At 46.8% G+C, this 18,047-nt stretch overlaps 1 protein-coding gene across 3 annotated transcripts in view; it reads right to left on the bottom strand.

Moving 5' to 3' along the window:
• TBX15 (T-box transcription factor 15) overlaps positions 1–18,047 on the bottom strand; it is a 106,483-nt gene extending 88,436 nt beyond the window's left edge. Inside the window, exon 1 of one of the 3 annotated variants that reach the window (XM_077119732.1) lies at positions 17,814–18,047. In XM_077119732.1, coding sequence (XP_076975847.1) covers positions 17,814–18,018 — 205 coding nt within the window. In that variant the 5' untranslated portion in view covers positions 18,019–18,047. Of the gene's footprint in view, positions 1–13,844; positions 14,491–16,719; positions 16,766–17,813 lie in introns of those variants that run through there. The other 2 variants (XM_077119736.1, XM_077119733.1) reach the window with 2 other exon arrangements.

Raw genomic sequence — 18,047 nt, 5'->3', positions numbered from 1 at the left:
ACCAACGCTTTTCCCTCACAGGAGTCTTTACATTGGATATTCTGCTTTAAAAATAGAATAGCCCTCTCTAACCATAACTCAAGCAGTGCTTTAGAAGTTGACCTTTGTAGAGCATTTGAACTTTTCTTTAGGAAATTCTCTGAGATAATGAAGGAAAATGGACATTTGTATTTTAAAGCAGAAATACACTGAATCCGTGAGAAAAACAATGCAGGAGGTGAAAATTCAAGTGATCAGATATGCAAAGTAGACCAATTTTCAAGCTCCAACGTAAATCCAGAATCCATTATAGGCAGATGTACCTTACTTTCAGCAAAACTGATATAGGAAAGTCTGACTTTACCAAAGGGCTTAGGAATTTGCTTTCATTTTGTCAATGGAAGTTTCATTGTTGCCCTATGTAGCATTTTTTCTAGAACACCTAAAAACAGTAAACATCCTTTGTACACTGAAATATAAAAATTACTTAATCATCCAAAAATTCTATGTACACAGTCTGCGAAAATTCACACACTTCAAAAAATGAGGTACACAAGCACCTAAACGTTAAGCTCCATTGATTAAAAACAAAGTATAGATTTATTTACAGACTTTTCAAAATATCAGAAGTTAGTGTTGATTTCTTTTTTTTTTTTTTTTTACTTGTAGGTAAAATGTCTGTTTTGCTGATACTACCAGACAAAGAAGGAAAAACCCAGAAGCTCTCAGCATGGAAACTAGTTTGAGGGTCTGGTGGTTCTAGTTTAGATTCTGGGACAGAGTGTTGGTGCCACACTCCCCATCAAAAGAGTGGCATGTGACTGGGATGCTGGATTACAATTTTCAGCGAGCACGGCCTCTGAGCTTCCAGGTAGAGAGAGCACCCCTGGTTGCCCAGACCTGCTTCCAAAGACATCACGCCTAAAATTCAATTGTAAGTACCAGGAACTCCAAGCTTTTTTGAAAAGTATAAATGTGAATGGGATTTAAACAGCCAGTTCGGGGGTTCTCCTAAAATAGGCTGGACCAAAAATCATGATTAATATATATATATATGACACTCAGCATAAATGATAACAAGGTCTGGGTTAAAGAGAAACCATCCTGCAAGTTGTGAAAAGACAACTGGCCCAGCAGTCAAAGGACCTCTCTTCCCACAATATCTGCACCAAGTCCATAAGCATCCTCAACAAATTGTGTAGCTCAAAGGACAGGCCTTTCCCAATATCCTAAAGCTCAAGTACATTCCATCTTCTCTCTCATTCAGGAGGTCCCATGTCTTCATAAAACAGGGAAAAAGGCAGCCTGATCTGTGATTATTGTAGGGGTTTCAAGACCTTCTGGGCATCACCTCATGACTACTGATGTGGATGAGAGATCTGAACGGGAGTCTAGAATTTCATGAAGGATTAGGGATGCCAATGAATGAATAATGAACTTTCAAACATCTTATGAGAAATATGTACTCCCTGGCATGTGGCTTAGCATCTGAAGAGTCCCATTGTCCCTCTGAGATGTGAAAATAAGATCTTTCATGACCTACAACTGGTTCTTCGTGAGTTGTCATGTGCCCCCTCCTAGATTTGAGTTCCTGAGTCACATTTTCTTTCTAAAGAGGAATAATCCACATGTTGGAATGGGGACTCCCAAAACACACTAGGACATTCAACAACTCCTTGAGCCCATTAGCCAGCCCATCTTGAAAAAATATCCTTATGTTTCAGGATCAAGGATCTTCAACTAGAGAAAGACAAACTCAGAGTCGTCCCACTTGTTCATACATAAAGGGCAGAGAAGCTCAAGGCACCAACTTATCTCAGGTCTCCTCTTTGACTCTCCGAGGTTATGTCCATGGTGCTGTCTTCAGAATATAACAATGGCTTGGATGTTACCAGCCCTAACAGAGCCCCAATGACACTGACTGCTCCAGCAATCAGCAGGCACTAAGGGCACGGGAGCCCAGAACCTAAACAAAAGCAAGCTTGGAGAACCTCTCCTCTGAAGCAAGTTCTAACTACAGGCAACACTAAGGCAATTCACAAGATGTGAGGGATGAAAGGAAATAACAAATTGAGGTTGTTTTCCTCCTTGACAATCTAAGCCAGGCCCACGACCACACTAAGGATTTTATATGTCATTTTCCAGGCACCAAAAAGTAGCTGGCACTCCTAGTGTCTCTCTGTTGTTGATTCTTGTTTATCCCTGTGCTCTTTCTGAAACGCATTTTCACAGAAGTGCCTCCCAGTCCTCATCCCCCCATCTTGCTGAAAGGTTACTTTGTGTTTCAGAAGGTTTTCCTCCTTTTCTACCCTAACAACCTGCCTTCTCCCCCACCACGGGGCTGAGCCCTGGGCTAGGATCTCCTGTTAGCTCACTCAAATATTCCCGCTGCCCACAAGATGGAAAAACCTGAAACATTTCTCTCATTCTGCTTCAATTTAAACCAACTCTGATTTCTCAAATGCATGCAATCTGTCTTTCATTTAGAGATATTTTTTGCAATACCGTTTAACTCTGGGGGGTTGAATATTGTCGTTTATTCAATTGCTTTTTCTCCCTTGCTGGGCAGAAAACAGAGGCTGCTATGGACCTACAGCCTAAAAGAAATAGGTAAAGATAGAGCAGAATTACTCCATTTCAAAATGGACTTCATGCAGATAGCATTCAGCAACTTATATCTACAAAAATGAATAAATATCTTTTTCTTCTTCCTAAAATTCAGTGGTTTTGTCCCGATTACAGAGATTTGGGAATATAGAGAGATCAACTGACATCTCTTAAGATCACACCTGGAAGGGACTGGCAGGGCCCTGACATACCTCGCACTGGGGCCTCCAGCACCATCCCAAAGCCAAATCATCTGTAAAGTGACTGTAGTGGTTATAAAACCCATCACTAAAGTTTGACAACCACCGATTCAGTTTAACAAATGTTCACTGAATGCCAATGAAGTTTCAAAGGTAAGTAAAACATGGTACTCTCCAGGGTTTTCCAGTCTAGTCGAACTTACAAAATAAAATATGCCCTCCAAAAAGTTGTAATTCAGAGCAAAATGTATTATGTGTCATAAGAAAGTATTATAAATAAGCTTCTGCTTTATCCCTTCTTCCTGTGACCATTTCCAAAATGGGAGAAAGATCAATTCGAAGCACTGCACATTGCAATGTGAGTGTGTATATGTGTGTACATACGCACAGACATGAATGCCCATTGAACAAAGAGAGATGGACAAAGCCGAGGTCTCTTTGGGTACAGGCATCAATTGCCCAAGAGTCTAAAGGTAAAGGCCAATCCAGGCGGGCAAACAGAAGATAACAGGTATACATCTTCTCAGGTAAAGAAAGGACTAAGGTCAAATTACTGGTCTGACAGTGGTGTCAAGCCAGCAGGGATTTCATGAATCCAAAGGCAGGCCAGGTGGTACCTTGCCCAGAAACAGTCTTGTCATATTATTTGGTGAAGACCTCCTCTTGAGGTGCTTCTTTATGATAATGGCCAACTTGGGCCCCCTGAAATTTTAAGATCTTGTGATAACTTTGAAAGTTTCAGATTACCTGACTGGGATCCTAAAGTCACAAAAGCACACTGGCACCATTTTGAGAGGAAACCAGGTAAAGGTCCCTAAAAGAGGAGTTCCCAAAGCAGGCTCCAAGTGAAAATAAAATTGGTGGCATCTAAGATCTTTCTCCCATTATGGTAATGCCTGTTAACTCGTGTGTGTGATACAACAGACATATGTACTTTCTGAAGTCATCACATGTTTGAATCTGTCCATCATGTCAGTTAACATCCATATAAAATTATTCCATCTTGGATTAATATTGGGTGCTTAAGATAGGTCTTGAACAAAGGATAAATTTTATTTAGAAGGTATATTAGGGTAAGATAAGGAGGAAAAGTGCCCCAGAAAGAAGGAGGAGCATGACCAACAGAGTGGAGGAATAGAAAAGTTTGACCTGTGTGGCAAGATTACGTGCTCTGAAGAGGGTGGCAGTGGAGATAAAGCAAGAAGGGTAGTTTGGGGTGATCCTGTGCCCAATACTTAGCAAATGTTTTTGCATAAGAACACTGAAGGGTTCCTGCATTGTGTTAAGTAACCAAAAAGTATAATTAAAAGCAAAGTAAAATGGATTATAATATTGAGCACTCTATGTGCCAGGCACTGTGCCAAGCAAATTACATTTTCAATCTCAATTATTACAACAGCCCTGCTCAAGGGGAGATATTATTATTCTGATTTTACATATAGGCAACTGAAGCACATGCTCTTGTCCACTGTGCAATGATGCTTCCTCGGTCTCCATCTACTGTCTTAGTTTTCCACACCAGCCAACTCCTTCTGCTTCTAGGATGTGAAGGACCATCTGCTTCCTGTAATATTTCATATTCGTTTTCCAACAGAGGCTATCCAATGCAATACAGGGTTGGTACTCAGCCGACAACATGATGGACAACAAAACTCTCAAAAATCAGGAAAAAAGATGATGGGTGAAAGCCTCTCAAATCTGTATCTGTACATATGTCAAAAAATTGCCCTTGCAATACGTGCAGAGCTGTCATTCTCAGCTCTCACCAGCAATGAGCTACACAGCTGTGGAGGCCTAACAATTTGGGCAGGAAAACAGACAGGCAAAGAAAAAGAAGAATGTAGTCAAGCCCCAAGGAAAAAATGTTAACATCCGGAACCAATTCACCCACGCAGCCTGGGGAACCGTTACACCCAGTTCTCCATAACACCCCTCAGCCCCCTCAATTCTCCCCTACACACACACACACACACACACACACACACACACACACACACACACAAACACATGCACACACACACCCTCGCCAGCACTTGGTTTATTATTTGCTCACTCACACAGCAGTCAAATTGGCCTGAGTCTGCAGGAGGTGCCTCCTGCAGTACCACCCAGTCAGAATATCACAGAGACGCCTTAAATCTCTGTGATGTCACAGTCTAATCTTAGTAATGCACAGTTGTACCAGATGGGGTCTAACGTTCCCAAGATTAATGCTGGCAATGCAACTAGTGCTCTGCATGCTGGAGGACAAATGAAATGGCCAAGGCCTGGCTGCTTCCACACCTTGCTGGATCTGCATTTCTAATTGCACAGATCTTACTGAGGAGATTCAGTAAATCACCAAAGACTGCAGCATTTCATCTCATCCTCTGCCACACTCTATATTTCCGTGTTCTGGCTCCACACGGATTCCTTGGGAAAGGAAATGGGCCAGAGACCCACACGCTTCTGTGCTGCAACAGCGATCAAATTCCATCAATCAGTCACCTGCACGAAATGGGGGTAGCAACAGGAGAAAGCAAAGATGGACTTTATATCTTTTCTTTCTCCCTCCTAAAAGCCACTTTTCTATCCCTGGGTACGACCATCAGGAATCTGTCAGATTGTACAATTAAGCAGTCAAGAAACACATGAATGCGAAAGTCCACACGTGGGAATCCGAGGGCAGAGGTCACTTGGAGTGGGAGGAGAAGTGATAGAAAGACTGACCAGGTGGACCAAAAAACTATCAGAACACAAATTGTTAAGTTCTCTGAAATTTGCTGCTGGGATTGAGTCCACTTACAGCATGCTGGAAGAGTAAAGGAGCTAGCGTCTGATTATTAGGATGAAAGATTTCCACAAATAACTGCTCCTACACCAAACAAGGCTGCTCTAGATAGAGCTTTTCCTCAATAAATGAATCAAAGCAGTCATTCAGAGGTTAAAGTTAAGGCCGTTACTCTGAGAGGGGGTATATACTCCATGGGTCCTCAAGGCGGTTTCCTAATCCTCAGGCATTAAAAAGAAGCCACTGTGGAAATCAGAATCTCTTCCTTTGTAAATTTAGTCCATGGCAAAGGGATTTCAGCTGTGATCACTGAGTTTGAAAAAATCAGCAGTACTTAGAAATGCAAGAACTACCCATCACTGCAACTGATATGTTTCTTAGCTATTCCATTTTGAATCAATTACCAATAAGATTCCAACCATCCTGTTGTGAATGGGTAAAACAGAACTGCTGGAATTTTCCCTGAATTTCACTGTGAGAAGGGATTTAGGATGGGAGGTTTTAGATCAAATTCATTATGTACCTCACTTCAGACACTGAAATTTCTATGCATTAAAGCAAAAAAAGAGCAAATCATGTTGAGATGTCTGCGCATGCCCTGTTCTGAAGACCTTGGCTTTAAAAACTCAACCCCATGTCACTGTCTCACAGAGGCTTTTACTAACAGGTATGGGGAAGGCAGTCTGGGAAGCTAGCCTGATGCTCCTTTTAGAGGAACTAATGAAAAGGATGGGAAGCAGAGACTCAGACTAAACAAGCTCTCTATCACCTATGTTTTCACAATTTCTTTTGGGGACACCACGTAGCATGGCAAGTGCAGAAGAGTCCCTAGAGCACAGAAGAGTCATCTACAGGAGGAGGCAATATAGTGACTAAGGACATTGACACTGGAGCCAGAAGGGACTGGAGCCTTGTCACCATGGGCAAGTCATTTAATATATTTGCATCTCAGTTTCCTCATCTGCAAAGTTGGGAAACAATTACCTCCCTCTGAATGGATACAGTAAGAGAATGTAAATAAAACCATCATCATTGTACCTGGCCTAAAGCATGCCCTCAATCCATGAGAGCTAATGCTGGACATTCTGAGATAAGATGATGCTTGTAAGAGTGGGAACAGTATATAGAAATAACCGTTTTAGAGATCAATGTGGGAAAGAGAGTCTGTTTTGAAGACTGACAACTGAATTCCAGCTGGGGCAGGGCAGCTCTCTCTTCCTCTGGACAATAGGTAACTGTGATTGGGAACTGAGCATCTCTGATGTAGGGTCCTGGGCTCTGTTCAAGGTTGGCTTTGGGAAGGAAATCCTTTCTGTTCCTCTTCCCTGGGGAAGCCACCTTCTCCCTCTGCTGCCAGGAAACCATATGAACAAAGTCTGGGATATAGGAATTTTTTTTTAAAGAAAAGTAAATGATCAAATCCAGGTTTCTCTTTTCCAGAAGGAAGAAGACTGCGAACCGGAACAGCCAGATGTGGGTTCTAACATATTGGCTGGGGCTTTGGCTGTTTTTCTAAAAAAAGACTTCCCAGCCTCCTCCTCCCTGATATTCCTCTTATTTTTAGACTTTCCTTCTATTTAGTCATTTTCACTCTTTTCTTTTAAGTCAACCAAAGAACACCTACCAATTCTTTACTGCAGCCTCGGCAGTTTAATACAAGTGGCTCAATTTGCCCAGAATCCTGTGTGTCCATCAGGATACAGGCTTCACAAACACCAGGCCTTGTGAAAATGAATCTTCCTGTATTTCTGCATGATAAAGCCTGACCTTTGTGGGAGTTCGGAGCTCCAAGCACAAATATCAGAAAACTAGCCAAAGGGAAACATGCTTGTGCTGTTTCATTTCCCTGCACCCAGAAAGGCCTCTGTCCTCTGCCAGTGTGGAGTTCTTGGGGAAGTAGTGAAGCTGAGGCTCCCCAGCGCTGTCCTCTGCCAACTCCTCTTTCTACCACGGGCCAGCCTACGGAATCCCACCCTTGGATGCCCTCCCTTTCTTCCTCCCACCTGCAAACGCTCGCTCAGGTGCTGCCATTTTGGCTCCATGGAACCCTGATAGCAACAGCTTTCAGAGTGTGATCTGCTTTGGTTACCACACACACCCAGATGCCGTACGCTGAACCTGACCACAGGCCATAAGCAGAGTGAGGATCCCAAGTTAAATCCTAAACATTCCATTTAAAGCAAAAGACTTGGAGAGAGGGGCGGTGGCTGCTATAGATGGCAATTTGCAACAACTCCTTGTTCCGACTTGTCACTGGGACAGCTGATTACCATGAGCCGAACTAACTGCAATAACAGACACTGTGCGAAATCCTTTCTTGTATTATTTCACTTAGTCCTCACAACTACAACCAGTTGAGGAACATTTTATTATTCTGATTCCACAGATGCAGAAACTGGGGTTGAAAGAGCTTAAATAACTTGACTAAAGTCACCCAACTAACAAGTGTTACCCACAAGCAGCCTGAACCCAAGGACCTGAGTTTTTAACCACTATACTGCATACATTCATTGCTCCGAACAGGAGTGATAAAAATAGTAACTATTTCATTAGAGTAACTTGGAATATATATGTTTAGATATATGATCACTTAGCACACAGCCTAGTCAACGGTCAATAAATGTTTCTATCTGTTATCATATTCTCGTTCTGTTATCTTCATTATTATCTACTCAGGGCTTGCAGTATGCCAGTTACTTGTGCTGAGCTCTGTAAATAAAAAGGCAATAAAGTTCCCTTGCCTTACAGTAGCTTACGGGATAGTGGTGACAGAGAGGAAAACCAATAAATCTGCACACTCCATGATGACAAAAGTCTGCACAGAGGCTGAGGCTCTGCAAAATGGGGCATCAAATGATGGTGGGAAGCCACTACCTGAGTTTGAAGACCAGTTACAGATGTCTGTAATGAAATAAAGTCTCACAAGATAGAAACATGAGAAACCCTTCTAGGTGTGTGCTGGGTCCAGTTTTGCATCTGACCCTGCCCTCAAGTTCAGCAGCTATGAATAGAGGTCTTGAATGCTAAGCTGTCTTCTGATGTATCTTGTTGACAAGCGTTTTGCCTGTTACTAAGTCATCCTTTTAGCATTCTCACATCTCTGCCAGATCAAGATCTCGGCTTAGCAGACTAGACATGGAAAATAGTTACTAGTGCTTTCCATCAGGCTCAGTAGAAGGGGCAACTGATATTTTGGGGGGGGGGGGGGGGTCCCACCAATTTAATTCATTAGTGAAGAAGTTGCTCTTCTCAATCATTTTCAAATCAACAGAATTTTTCCAATTTCTAGGAAAAACACAGAAATATTCTAAGTAAGAATAACTTACATGTTTTAAATTCAGCAGTGCCTTAGATCCCTTTTGGTAGGAAGGCCCTGTATGTTCACACAAGAATAAGTTACACTGAACACAAAGGACCAAAAATCATTGATCCAAGACTTCTGAACATGGGATATAAAGTTGAAGACTTTTTCTAGAATTTTATGAAACTGCATTATGATTCTAAAAATCGTGATTTTTTTTTTTTTTTTTTGGTCCTTGTGCTGCTATTACTGTTACTTTCCAACCACAGTAAAACTTCATTCCAACAAAGTAATGGTTAGGTCAAGTTATGGCCAAAGCACACTAGGAGAAAATATTAATATATATATTTTTTAAGTTAACAGGATCACAGAATCTTAATGCTAAAAGGGACTCAAGTGTCATCTCAAGACACGATTGTCTCCATTGTTTCACATACCAGGAACGGAGGTCTCATCCATGGCTAAAAACAACTTTGAAACATTCTTTAAAACATTAATGTTTCTGCCTTTAAATCAAATATTCCTGGTTCCAACCTTACTGGCAAAGCCAGCATTAGAACCTAGGTCTCCTAATGTAGGCTAATTCAGCCCTCTTCCTCCTATAATATATAGATATTATCTGGAATAGGAAGGTCTAGTTGAAAGTTTTGCAGTGTAGGGAAGACTCAGATATCTGCATAATCAATTAAGTTTTCTGAAACGTTTTAAAATTCAGTATTTCTCTGCAGGCTTGCACATACCGTTAATTTCCCAAATAAACTCTGTGTTTCTAAATAGCGCAGAGATAGGTAGACCCTAGCCTCTACAGGGCTTAAAATTATATTATTTGTCTTCTGAATTAAGGAAGGTTTGTTGAAGCCAGGGGAAGCAGTACCACCAGCACAGGCACTTATGGCTGTGAAGATCAGTTATTACCTCTATTTCTCGGGAGTAAGAAGGAATCCCTGAACCACCCAAATCACCTAAGCCCTAGGCTGACAATTCTGCGCCCTGGAGCCTCTGACTACCCTCTCCGCTCACTTAAAGCTGAGCCTCTCCCGCCGGCTTCTTACAGAAACTGACCACAAAACTAGTAATCACTTCTTAATCTACTTTGTAAAGCGGGGTGGTTTCCGTTCCTAAAACTTATCTGTAAATAAAAGAATTACTTCATTGTTTTTAATCCCCAAGAACAGCGTGAAGGGCACTGGCTCGCTCACCCTTTGTCCCAGTGGGCGATGCCCGGTTTCGGGGTGAGGGCATCCCTGCGGTTACTGACCCAGTTTAAGCACCGGGGGGCCTCCGCATCTTGAACGCACTGGGTAACTTTCCTTTTTTCTAACAGACTGGCTTCGATATTTACTGACCCTTGAATTACCCATTTGGAATCGGTTAGGAAAAGTTCCTCAAGCAGAGGGATTCTTGGTTTCTAATTGCGAATGTTTGAAGTCAGTCTGATTCCTGCAGGAAATCTGTGCAGCCTGATGAAAGCAAAACCTCCAACTCCCATCGGGGCCCAGGGTGCGGGATCCTCGGGTCCGTTTTGCGTGCGCGTGTGTGACTGTTTTTTGCTTGTTTGGTGCTGACTTGGGGGGCATCCCGGTCGCCCCCAGAGGCCCTACGTCGTCCAGACTGGGACAGGGGCGGCGATCACAGGGCAGGGCGGTCAGAGGCCCCGGCCAGGGCGCAGTGGAGGGAACCGCGGCCGCGGCCCTCGCCTTGTGAAGGTCACCCCGACAGGCCTGTTTCCCCAGGAACGGATCCACGGGGAAGAGGGACACTAGGTCCTTCCGCGGTGAAACGTCATCGGCATCATTTTTTAGAGGGGAAAAATGGACGTTTCAGCGCGTGTGTAGAAGGTTGGGGAGCGGAACAGGATGTCGGGGTGAGGGGAAGGGGAGGGGGGCAGAGGGGAAAGCGAGGGGGGAGCTGCACTCTGGGCCCGGCCGCGTCTGGGGCTTTAAAAAGACTTGCCCGGCTGCGGAAAGAAAAGGCAGCTGGTGGGGGAGGGAGATTATGGGTTCACCCAGTTGAGGACCGGGCGCTCAAACTCCAGAACTCCAGGCTAGGTGTATAATAATAACTCCAGTGATTTCCTGCAAAGGGAACGCTGTAGTTATTTCCAGTGTAACACTGGAAATGGTGCTGGCTTTCTAAAGAAGTCCGTGTTAGGATATTTCTTGGGTAATTGACAATTAGGTGGGGAGGAGGATTGGTTTTTTTTTTTAACCTTCTAATATATGTGACAACATTTTTGGAAATAACTTATTTGGGCTTCAGGAACATATAAAAGGAAGAATAGGAAAATGACTTTTACATATACTATACTTCTTATGTTCTGACATTAATTTCCAGAAATCACAAAGTTTCTCTCCTTGTCTCTATTTACCATTGTTATTATACTTAATTCTCTTAATTATTTCATTTACTGTATGCATGGAAAAACTTGAAATTACTCGACAGAATTTAAAAAAAAAAAAACAGTATTCTGCCCACCCAAAATAGAGATTACATTATCCACAAAATCAAGTGCCAAATTTAGTTAGAAAAATTTCCATTCCCCGTTCTTTTAAATTGCATCTGTATAATCTCATGTTTTTGGTGTTTTCTCTTAGGCTTTGGTCAAAGGCATCCATTAATTTGAGAGTTAAATGAAAATACCCAGGACCTAGAAGTTTCAACCAGGGATTCTCTAGGATGGTCAGATAATACTCAAGTGACCAAATTTTAGGTGTTCCCAATTTGGTAAACTGGCTCCACAAAAAAATAGCAGTTGTTTTCTCTCTGATAAATTATCTGGACTCCCCTCTGAATTATAGTGTTCACATGCATAAATTTGGATATAAATACATATACTTGAGTGCATGCTCTTATTTATACACTTACATATAAAAGCCAAAGCTAGACACTGGGGCTGATGTCCAAAGTACAGAATGAAAAGTAGTGGCTGCAGGGCTTATTTTCACTTCTAGTATCAAAAACTCATCACCAGTTTGTAGTCAGCAAAATGCTCTGCCTCAAAGTAAAACCATTAATGTGCTGAATAAACGCTGATTGGTCATCACCAGTTGCTTAAATTCTTCACCTCTGCCCATTTCACAGCGGGTCCTCCCCACCCAGTCTCATTTTCCACCCCTGACACTTAGAGCAAGGACTTCACTTAAATTTACTAATAATTAACTAATGACTAGCTTTCCCCAAAGAAGTGTAAACAGATCCTGATTTATAAATTTGCTAATTGCTGTTCCCTGTGCAGATCCCTGAGTATCTCAGTCACACACATATAAAATTACAGGCTCACTAGAAAACAGAAAAAGCTAAACAAAAATAAACCTCATAGTTGAGAGAGAAGGGAAAAAGACTCCACATTCCACCAGTTCCCTACTTTTCCCTTTTGTGGAAAAAGTATCCCAAAAGGTCAAAACATAAACCTCAGATGAAGAAAGCTGCTTAAATATTCTCTCCTGCTGAACTACTTTGTGTCTTTTGGGATTGAGAAAGCAATAACCAACTATACCTCCAGAAAAATCATCTGCTGGGTTTCTGTATTTCCAGAAAGGAAAGTGAAATGCCAATCTGCTCTTTTATCCCTGTGGAATTTGCAGTTTAGCCTTACTTCCACCACCACCACCCCCCCTTACAGCCATCCAGAGAAAGAACTCAGATTTAAGAAGTAATCATATTTCTCCCGGGTGTGAGAAATAATGTTCTACTAAAGTCCATGATCACGGTCTCACAAAAGCCCCCCATTTGTTATTAATATTCTTTTTTTGGCTATACAGGAAACGATTGTAACCAAGCAGAAATATTTCGCTATTTAATACTAGTAACACCCTTAAGAGAGGCTTGGATGAACATTATGTTTCAGTCCTCCCAGCCAAAAGTATTTGTCTCTCCTTGTGGCCCAGTATGAAGATTAATGAGGAGGGACTTGCTTCAGTGAAACTCTTGTCCACTTAGACACAAAGGAAATTATGCAGATAAATGAGGGAACACAAACTACCAATACCCAATATTTTTAGTTTTGGTTCCCAACTGCCCTGTGAACTAATTAAAGAGAATGTAAATTAGTTTTGCTTTAATAAGTAAAAGATATTTATGATGCCATTTGACTTGTTTATGGAAAAGGGAGTATCAGGGAAAACGGCCGCAGGTCTGTGTCAATATAATTTTAGACCCAACTCTGCTGGAAGGGGTTTAATTCTCCCTCCCCCCTCCCCCCCCCCTTATCCTCTGCATGAAACGTCATCCTGTGAACTTTTTTTTTCCTGGGGATTTTACATATAAAATCAAGAACTCCAAAGTCGTCGTCTCTAAACCCATATGCAGTGTTCAACAAGAAATTGCACTGGGTAGGGCAGGGGAGCTCCAAATTCAGAATTTCTGTGGCTCTTGGCTACACACGAGAGTCTCGGGAAGCTTCCAGGCGGATAAGGCCTGTGTGCTCCTGGCAAGGGGCTCGGAGCTGCAAGGACCCGCCGAGGAGCCCGACGAGGGGCCGCCTTGCCCTGAGTGGCAGTGAAAGGAGATGCTGCTCCCTGCCCGCCCGCTGTCACCCCCAGGCCTTTCACCCGCATCTCACGGGCTCTGTTGCAAGGGGGGAAAGGACTTCAGAAGCGCAAACCGTAGCCCATCTTCTGGGCATCAGGGTTCCCCCCATTCCCTGTCTTTCTTTTGAAGAAAGTAGTTTGCTGTGGTCATTTCTGTGGGATGGAATGGGTTAGGACTGCTTTCCTCTCCCTCCGGGCTTCTGTTGTGCCGCTGCTCCAGGGCGGCAGGAGTTTTACGCCGAGTGTCTCTCCACGACCCTCCCCACCGGCCGGGTCCATAAGCCGCGTGCGCCCCAGAGGGCGTCCGACTTCGCCGCGGGGGTGGGGGTGGGGGACTCAGGGCGCGAAGACGGAGGCCGGCGGTCAGCCCCAAGCGAACAGCCATCCTCGCCAGCCGCTGACAAATTCGAACCTCGCCTCCCCTCTCCCGCCCGCCCCCTTCACGCAGGGTCACTTACCGAAGGGCTGCCTCCGCGGAAGGCTGTTCTGCCCCGGCGGAGAAGAGCCTTGCAAGGCACGTCCAACCGGCCTCCCAGTCGGCGGGCGCCCTCGAGGCCCGCAGCGGTACCGGGTGCACGCACCGACCCGCGCCACTTTGAGACGAGGGTTCCTCACTTCCATGCTCGACCCCAGCCAGACTCGGCCCCGTGCGCCGCAAACAGCGGCCCCGCGGTCCCAGCTGCAGCGCCGTGCCCCGTCTGGCGCTCGCCCTGGCGCAGACGACTTCGCCCCGACTGTCCTCCGACGCACCACTTTCTCCTCGCTGACGCAGACGTCAGCGAGAAGTCCCTTCCTCCGTCTGGACGTCCCCCGTGTCTGCCGATTGGGGTTGGGGATACATTGAGTAAATTAGGGTCATTTGGGTTAGGATTGAAATCTCGGTGTTTTATTCGGAGAAAACGCGTTGACTGGCAAATTAATTCGCGTGACGAATCGAGCTCGGCTACTCGAGAGATGAAAGTGGCCTGGGGCCGACGAGGTCTCTGCGCGACCTTCTCCCGCCCAATTTCACTCGGGTTTGCGTGGGCCAGTGCACGCGAGGGTATCAGGACTCTGGCGCGTGTGCACGTGTGTGCCCCAAGTGCCAGTGTGCCCGCGCGTTCTCGGGCCTGCCTCCTTGCGGGGGCCCACCCGCGTGCGCCGCCACCTCTCCAGGCCTCCCGAACGGCGCGGCTGCAGAGCTCGGGCCCGCGGGCTTCTGGAGAGGGAAATCCCTGCGCATACGGTTTGAATTATTTCGCTCAGCTGGAGCCCCGGCCTCGGCCCCGCTCGGCTGGGGATTTCGGCGGGAAAGGCCTAACCCAGAGTTGGGGAAGCCGGTTGGAGCAGGAGCTGGGGTCCGAGCGCAGATGGCGCCGCCGCGTGCCTGAAATACATTTTCAAGGCCACAGCCAGAGCAGCTGTTCAGGGCGATCCTGGCTCGACACTTCCCCCCCACCCCGTTCCTGCTTGGAGAGAGGAGGGGGCCTGGCTCTTTGGAGACGGAGCCTAAGACCCTCGTCAGTCCTCGGCGGCAGCGTCCTGGCGGCTTCTCCAGAAGCCGGCGAGCGTAGGCGAGGCGCTGCTGTGCTCGTCAGAGGCACTGCACAGGCCTATTTCCAAAACCCACGAGTCTCGGGGTTTGTTTGCGGCCACCGGGCTCTATGGAAAATTTTGATCCACATGCCGTGCGCCCTCTGACGCGTGAGGGCCTGCAACTCGCAGGCCCAGGCTCAGGGCGTTGGGGCCTACCAAAAAGCCAGCCCCGGCCGGACGCGGAAACAAAATGAGTTGTGAAGAAGCAAAAGAGCGCGTCTTCGAATAAAAGTTAAACATCAAATTAAAATCTGGCCCTTGGGCTGTCTGAGGCTCCGGGCAGTGAGGGCATAAAATCACGTACGAGTCTGAGAGGGGTGATAACCCATAAACACAGTGGCCCTAAGAGAGTTTTGTGCTTACGTGCGCGTGGGGGTCTAAGTCTGGCGGCGTGTTTTCCTGTGCCTGGCTTGTCACGGGCCTAGGGCGGTCGTGTCCCGCAGCGGTTCCGGGCCCCTCTCGGCCCTAGCCGGGAGAAATCTGCTAACAGAACCGTGTGGCCCAGCAGGGCACGGTGGGGTCGTCTGAGCGCCCTGCCCCCACCCCCCATACACCTTTACATGTCTGCCCGTATGTGTCTGTTAGGGGCGTCTCCTCGAACAGATGAAAACGAAAGGCCTGCAGGAGACCCAAGCCCTGGCTGCGCCTTCTGCCACCGCCTGGGCCGGACGCAAGGCGCCCTCCGGGAAGGCTCCGTGGCTCCGCCTCTTCGGTTCCTGGGACTGCCGAGCCTCTACCGCACCACCCTTTTTCTTAAAAATCTTTTATCCTAACAAAGCCTTGGTCGCTTTCTGGGCTCCAACTCCGAGATCTCTCGACCCACGCCGCGGCCAGGACCGGCCTACAGTCCCGCTCCGCAGAAAGCCCGCGAGTGCTTAGGTTTTTGGCTCCTTCCTCCTCCCGGGCCCTTGTTCCATGAACATATTTCGTTTTCTCTCTAATCCAAATGCCCATCTTTATCTTTAAGGGGGGGGGATAAAGAGAATGGGAACTGAACTCTCTCGCATAAAGTTTGGTAGCAGGTCCTCCATTCACATCCCGACTCCGCGGGAGTGAGGGAGAGAATTCTGGAGATCATTTCGCGGCGTTCCTGCTCCAGGGTCGTAGTCTCCTCCACCGGAAGCTCTCACTTTTCTCTCCTCACTTCCCGCTGGGAAGAACGGGGAAGAAAAAGAAAGCTGTGAGCTGAGTCCCTGATTATAACCCTGCGTGTTGTCCATTTTGAACGTTCAGCCCCAGAAGGGCTCCTGGCAACCTGGAGCGTGCCAAGAGAAGACCTAGGTTCGCCGGCACAGCGTCCTCGCGCGCAACTAAGTAACTTCTGCCTTCTCCGCCTTAGGGAAAATAAAATGAACGAAGCTCCCAAATCGCGATTTGCCCTAAGGCCTAGAAGAAACTCCGCTGACTATGTGAAGGGCCTAGTGAGATTTTTGACGACAGATCAATGCAGTAAGGAAATAGGGTCTGGCCGAAGAAGGGAAATACATATTTGCCACGCGTTCCTTTTTTAGATTGTCCACGCAGGGGCTACGTGGACGGACACCCGCATCCAAATGCAGGGAAAGACTTGAACGGATGAAATAAATCTCCTTTCAATTTTCTTTTCAACGACTAATAAAAATAATTCCCCAGCACTAAACCCAAATACCGTAACCAGCCACAAGAACACGGAGAATTCATAAAACTCGGTCTCTGGTCACCCGCTAATCGCGTTATTATTAGCCTTAGGAGCATGGAAATTGAACTGTCACTGCCTACAGCGAAAATGTAAGCGACAGCTGTCCCTCCTCGGGTCGGCCCGCTTTCCGGCCGGGATCCGAGATCGGTCCCCAAGCTCCGGGACTCGCGGCTGTCGCACCGCTATGCGGGACCCTGGCCCCTCCCCCTGGCTTGTCAGCTAGCGGGTCTGGGTCCACTCCCCAGCCCGGGCTGGTTGTCAGGAGTGCCCCTAGCATGGTTTTAGAAATCCCGGCTGGAAAGTTTTCGCCAAAAAGAAGTCGCCAAACCAAGCTGCGAGCGTTGTGTGTGTGCGCGCACAAGATTCTTCCGACAACAGCTGTTCCTCCCGGCTGTTTTGCACAGTTGAAATCTTGGCACTTAATACAAAACGTTAAGTTGTCGTCTCCCCCGCCCTGCAGAGTTCTGTTACTATTCAGACTTCGGCATCCGCCCTGTGTTTTATGAGTTCGGTGCACATAACATACTTAGAACGCGCATAGATTTGAGATACAAACTAATCGCATGACACACACACACGGCTGCGTATATGTGAGCCTGGGCAGTGACCCAGGGTGCAGAATAAAGGGTCTAACATTCGTCACCATAAACGCCAAGAGGGTGTATAATCATGCTCCCTCGTAGCCAGGAGTAGGGGAACCACACAACCTGCGTCTCAGAAAAGTCGGCGGGGGGAGCCAGGTCGAAGTTAGACAAACCCGGCATTTTCTGAGATTGGGTTGTCGGGGCAGAGAACCGGGCGCGGGTCCGAGGGGAGCTCTGAGAAGCGAGTCCCAGCTCCCCTCAGCTCCCTCTTGTTGCCTTCGACCCTCCCCTCTCTTAACCCCTCCAGTTGCTGGCACCCTGAACACTGTGCTCCGGGAAGAAAAGGGGATGCGAGTTAACAGGTCTCCTTGCTTGAGATTGGCTACGAAAATGCAAAACTCGGACAGTGCCCCCGGAACGGTCCCTGAGTTGCGGGAAGCTCAAAGCGTTTTGCGCAAGAAAAAGAGACCCGCATTAGCGCGAAACAGGGTGCCAGTGGCCCGGGCCTCCCTCCTCCCTGCTCCGCCCGCGGCTGGCGGCTCGCGGTCCGGTCTCTGCCCTCCTCGGGCGGTCCGGTACGACTCACTCACCAGGGTGGGGCTCCAGGCCGTGTGCGGCCGCGTCCTCGTTGTCGCCAAGCGGGTCCGAGGGGCTCAGCGCCTCCATGGACAGATCCAGCCCCTTCTCCTCCCAATCTCGCAGTTTCCGCTTTTTATTGGAGCCGATCAAGGCTTCAACGGAGAAGGCATGTGCTCGCGAGCTCAGGGCGACTGCAGATCTTCTCCTTTCACTCATCTTAGCCGCCCGCGCCCCGTCCCGGTCGG

The sequence above is a fragment of the Tamandua tetradactyla genome, chromosome 11 (genome assembly GCF_023851605.1).
Source record: "Tamandua tetradactyla isolate mTamTet1 chromosome 11, mTamTet1.pri, whole genome shotgun sequence".
NCBI lineage: Eukaryota > Metazoa > Chordata > Mammalia > Pilosa > Myrmecophagidae > Tamandua > Tamandua tetradactyla.
The sequence above is the reverse complement of the archived record's forward strand: the minus strand, read 5'-3'. Positions and strand labels throughout refer to the sequence as shown.